At 43.7% G+C, this 5,360-nt stretch overlaps 1 protein-coding gene across 1 annotated transcript in view; it reads left to right on the top strand.

Annotated features, from left to right (window-relative positions):
* The window catches only part of LOC103373746 (cGMP-dependent protein kinase 1-like), a 52,914-nt gene extending 48,170 nt beyond the window's left edge, over window positions 1-4,744 (top strand). Inside the window, exon 10 of the mRNA XM_008303716.1 lies at window positions 4,164-4,744. Coding sequence (XP_008301938.1) covers window positions 4,164-4,223 — 60 coding nt within the window. The 3' untranslated portion in view covers window positions 4,224-4,744. The remainder of the gene's footprint in view (window positions 1-4,163) is intronic.
* The last annotated feature ends 616 nt before the right edge of the window (window positions 4,745-5,360 follow it).

Raw genomic sequence — 5,360 nt, 5'->3', positions numbered from 1 at the left:
TGTTTGTTCTTCAGGGTTTTTCACTCCTGCCTCACGGCGTCGACACACTTTGGAGTTTAAAGAACAGAAGCGTTGGTAAAAGCTGCTGATCCTGTTTTCAGTGGTGATTGTTTCTGGAGAACCTTCACCAACGCTCATGTAGCTCCTGCAGCAGCGTGTCCATCCTGATCTGAGCGTTCACACGATCAGGGTTCGTTCTGCAGGACGTCTGGTTTCCAGAACAGAAACAGCCAAAGACGACGCCGTGGTCGAAGAACCTCCTGCATGCTTCCAGTGGAGACGTCTGGAGGCTCGCTTCGCTTCCAGAACCTGTTCTCCATGTGTTCTTGCCGTTCTGACCTTTCTGTGGACGCAGCTGATCTTTCATTCTGAGTTTTGCTGTGATGTTTCTGTAAAGCGATCAGTGACGTGACTTCTGTGCATGAAAACAGAAAACAGTGCTGATGGCGGTCTGTCGATCAGAACGTTTAAAAAACATTCAGTGTCTGATTGCAAAGTAGACCATGTGCAGGAATCTTTTCAAAGCTTTTGGAAATACAGAAGACCAGATGGAGGAAGCCTCTGAAATGCTCCAAAGCTGCATTCTGTCTCACAGCCAGCAGGGGGCGCCAAAACAAGTCTGATGCATAGAAGTCTGTCAGAAAAGGAGCTTATTTCTCCCAGGATCTGTTAGCTCAGGTAGCACTGTCCTGATGAGTTCCTGGTCCTGGTCTCTTCCTTCCTGTTCCCTGTAACGCAGCAGGACGCGTTCCATTTAGAAGGAAACCGACGACAACTCAGAGGATGTTGTGAAGATCTCCGTCAAATCCACAGCTCACTTTTCACATCACATAAAACATACATTTCAGTGCTAAAATTCCAAACAGGAGGCGTCACCGTGGCCACGTCCGTCGTTTAAATGCAGTCTGTGCTGTGGGGGTAGTTAGCCTAGCTTAGCATGAAGACTGAAAATCGCCTAGCCTGATTCAAAGTTCAAAAACACGCCTGTGAGCGCCTCTAAATCTGTTCATGTCATTCATTAAACCTGCACAGAAACTCCAGCGTCAGATATTCTAGTTTACTCACGCTAACGTCGCCACGGTAACCAGGTAAGCAGGCTGTTAACGGAAACGACCGACGAGTCAGAGACGTGTTCGGACCAGAAGGACAAATGTTCGTGTTTATATCAACTTTAAGTGATGATATTTTGTGGTTCTGATTTCTCGAGTGTTGGATTTATTTGTATATATTTGAAATATGATGTTTCAGCCGTTCTGCTTATTATTATTGTTGTTGTTGTTATTACTATTGTTACAGTGGTTGCCATGGTAGCTGAAGAAATCCTCCGTCAGTTCAAAAAGCTTTATGGTCACGACTGTTACGACTGAAACACTTTGCCAAAGCTGTTGGGTCTGTTCAGAAATAAAGCAGTTGACATAGTGACGCTGGTTCGTGTTTTGTTTTGTGGTTCTGGCTCGTTGGGTCGACAGTCGTTTGTCTAATCAACACCAGGGGAGATTTTGCCCAACTTGCATAAAGTTGAAGTCAAGCTGAGCTAACACAACCCCGGAGCTTCAGTAGGCGATGAACGGGCCGAGAGAAACCGAGCGATCCTGTGGAAGCGTGAGGCAGCTCAGAGCATCGTCATAACGGCACTAATCGGTGAATGTAGTCGACAGATGAAAGAAGAAAATGAACATTTTAGTTGTTTAACTTCTCGTCTGTTCATTGATTGTTCTTTGCTGACTGTGTCAAATGTTGCTATTTGATAAAAATGTGATTATTGCATTTAATTAATAACAAAGCCTCTAATTAATTAGATTTTTTTTCAAACTTGCATCCCACCACCAGTATTGGTCTAATAGTCTAATATTGAATTGAACGACATTTTAGTTAAAAATGTCATTTGAAACACGTCTTTTAAAAAGATTTTACACATTAAAGAGGTTATTTAATCAGAATTTGTCCATTTCAAATAAAATGTAACCTCCTCAAATGCATTCATCAGAATCATGTTGTCTTCAACTGGATTCGAACCGGCCTCTGAGCAACAGCAGGCGCTTTAATACGGCTTTTATTTTGAAGAGCAGTGCTGGCTGCTGTTTCCTTCATTAGTTTGGACTTTACCTGCTGGATTTCTCTGTGCGGTTTACGGTAAAAGAAGCAGTTAACAGTGACGGACTGAGTAATGCATGGATCACTTCTGTTTCCAGCTGTTAGCTCCGTTAGGTAGCGTTGATAGAATAAGCTAGCTGGTAGCTAAATGGCTAATGGAGGAGAAAGTGGAGCCTAGGCTGGCAAACTACACAGTTTCTTACCTAAACTAACTTAAACACATATCTTCACATTCAGTTTACATTTCTAAATGGTTTCACACGAGACGTGGTGAGTACTTGAGATTTATCCTTTACAATGTGAAGATTTAACTCAACTACATGTTTTTCTCAGCTGGGATTTGAACCGGCGACCTCCAGATGGTTTCCAACTGTTAGCTCTGTTAGTTAGCTTAGCTGGGACGGGCTAGCTGCTAGCTCAAAGGTTAGCAGAGAACACAGCTAACGCCAGATGACGACAGTTTCCAGCCAAAACTAACTTTTACTAATATTTTCACTCACAGTTTGCATTTAAAGTGATCACTGACCTCCCGCCGTTAATAAATAAGTAGGTAGTACAGAGCTACTCGTTAGTTACACCAATAAGCAGGTCTGTACCTACTGTTAGCTCCGTCAGTTAGCGGAGATGGAACGAGCTAGCTGCTAGCTGAAAGGTTAGCTAGCAGCTAGTAAAGTTAGTGTCAACACCAAACCAAAACTTACTTTTACAAATATTTTCACAAACAGTGTGAATTTATAATTATTATCGCAGATCTGCAGCTTCGAGCAACACTAGAGTCTTTAAAATGGATTTTACTTTGAAAAGCAGCACAGGATGTTGTTTCCTTCATTAGAGTGAACTTCACGTGCTTCACCTGTCGCGGCTCGGTTCGGTTCACCGTCGAAGAGGCTGATTAACGGGACAAACGTGTACGAACATGGACGCTGAGCTCACGGAACCGGTTTGTGCCGTGATGAGGAGTCGACGTTCGAACAGAGAGACGGCTGTCAGCTCCGGTACCGGACACGGTGGAAGCAGAACTCCGTTAGCAGCAAGGCTGATGGTTTTAGTCGGAACAAAGTTCTACGGACACAGTTTTACCTTTAACTTCACCAGCAAAGTTAAACGTTTAAAGGTAAAGATTGTATAATTTAACTTTCTCGTTAGCATCTGAATGTTTCTGCTGTCCAGTTTGTTCCTTTAATTAGTGGGAAAAGTTTCCAAATACTTGAAACACGGTAATTGATTAGTAATAACCACTGGAATGTTAATTAGCCTGACGCCGGTCTCACTGACCGTGTTTAAATGGTTTGTTCCGTCTGGACTCGAACCGACGACCTCCGGCACAGAGCAGCTTCCTAAAACAGGAAACAAAGACACGAGGCGGAACTTACTGTGGCTATTATTTTGAAGGACACGACGTAAAGCGTGTGTTATTGCCGCTGTCTTTACGCTGAGCTGACGTTTGTCTCCGCCGAACTCGGTTCAAAAACCGGCGGAAAGAAGACGCGGTTCGTTTTCCGACCAGCTGAAGGATGAAATGAGAGAGAAGAACTTTTCTGAAACTGCTAGAGCTCTTTTATTTCATTCGGCAACGATGTAAATGTACGAGGAGCGTGTATTTAAGTACAGTTTTACATTTATTCTCCCAGTCACCGCTACTTCCCCGTTATTTCATATTAATGTAAAATGAACAAAAAGTAAATGGAGTCCGGGTACAGAGACATTATCTTTACTAACAGCATATGAGGATGTGTTATACAGTTACGTGGTTTATTTCTGATTCAGTACAGATTTATTTTTATCAATCTCATGAAACTTCAGGCAGTTTTCTGTCATTTTGTGTGTTTCTGTTGTGAAAGCCTGTCTGTGCTGCAGTACCGCTCCTCACCTGAGCAGCTCATTCAGAGAGGGGGGCGCTGTTTCCCCAAAACAGCAATATCACAGAAATAAAGGCTCATTATGATTATTATCATTATTTTTAGGGTTACATGATGTTTTTATGAAAAATGAAAAGTGAGAACGCTTCACGATTGTGCGTGTCATCCTTGCGCCAGGGGCCATGCTAATCTTCTCTGTATCGTTCCCAGTTTAGTACGTGTGTTACAGTCTGTAACACATCAGCTGAGTCAGCGCTGAGGAGGATTTGAAGACGTCCCTCGACCGGCCGGCAGCTGCAGGGTTCAGACCTGACAAGGAATCTGAAGCTTCCAGCAAACACTACAGAGGATCAGAGCCAGTCCTGAACACTGAGCAACTCTGAGCTGTAAGTTCTGCACCCACAGTGACACAAACGCTCTCTGAGCCACATCCTGGTTCTGGACTCTGGACTTTTTGTCTGAGTCCCAGCAGAGAAGAACGCTGGGATTTCTATGCAGAACAGCTGAGACAAAGAGACCTCCTCCTCCTCCTCCTCCTCCTCCTCCTCCACTCCCTGCTCTCAGACAGAAGCTTCCTCCTGCTGCCGTCACTTCAGTCCTGCAGAACAAAACCAGACAAACAGTGGATCAGAACCAGCAGGACACGGTTCTGCAGCTGTCAGGTCTCGGTTCTGTCTCAGCATGTTTATATCCTGCGTGTGGATCTAACGTGTGAACCTTCACTCATTCATGTCAGTGTTTCTGTGCGATCAGCTGAACTCAGTTGAATAAAACCACATCAGCTCATTCGACTCCTTGTTTTCTCTGTTTGCTTTGAGCTCGTGTTCTTGTCGTGTTCCAGAAACGATTTTAAACATTAAATTAAAGTGTAAATGGAAAATAAATGGAAGGAAGAGAGAAAAATCAAATGTTTGAAGAACTCAGTGAAAGGTGTTCAATGTGAAAACTGAGAATAAAGATCTGCTTCTATTATTGACATCAGAATAACAGAATAACTCCTGGCCTCTACGTCACACCAACGTCCCCTGACCCGGAAGTGAAGCTGTTGTAGTTCCGCCGTGTGTCCGCCAGGTGTCGCTGTGTGACCAGGCTGCAGCAGGTGAGTCCAGTTTTCATCAAAACGTTCATCATGTTAAAGGACCGTTCCCATTAAACGTGTTTCATTCTTTACTTTCATGAACCTGCAGCCTCAGAACCAGCAGCTCGGATTCACTTGTGGACACGTTCACACCAGAATTGGCTCAAAATCCCGCAATTTACCGTTTTTCTTTTCTTTTCTTTTCTTTTCTTTTGTTTTGTTTGTTTGTTTGTTTGTTTTTGCTTTCCGGCAAACTTTTAAACTTCCTTCACACGACTTCAGGCGTTTTCCTGAATCTGAAGGATTGACTGAAGTTCGGCTCGAACCAG

This window comes from Stegastes partitus, unplaced genomic scaffold, assembly GCF_000690725.1.
Source record: "Stegastes partitus isolate 25-593 unplaced genomic scaffold, Stegastes_partitus-1.0.2 Scaffold2054, whole genome shotgun sequence".
NCBI lineage: Eukaryota > Metazoa > Chordata > Actinopteri > Pomacentridae > Stegastes > Stegastes partitus.
This window is presented reverse-complemented; position numbering and strand designations above follow the sequence as displayed.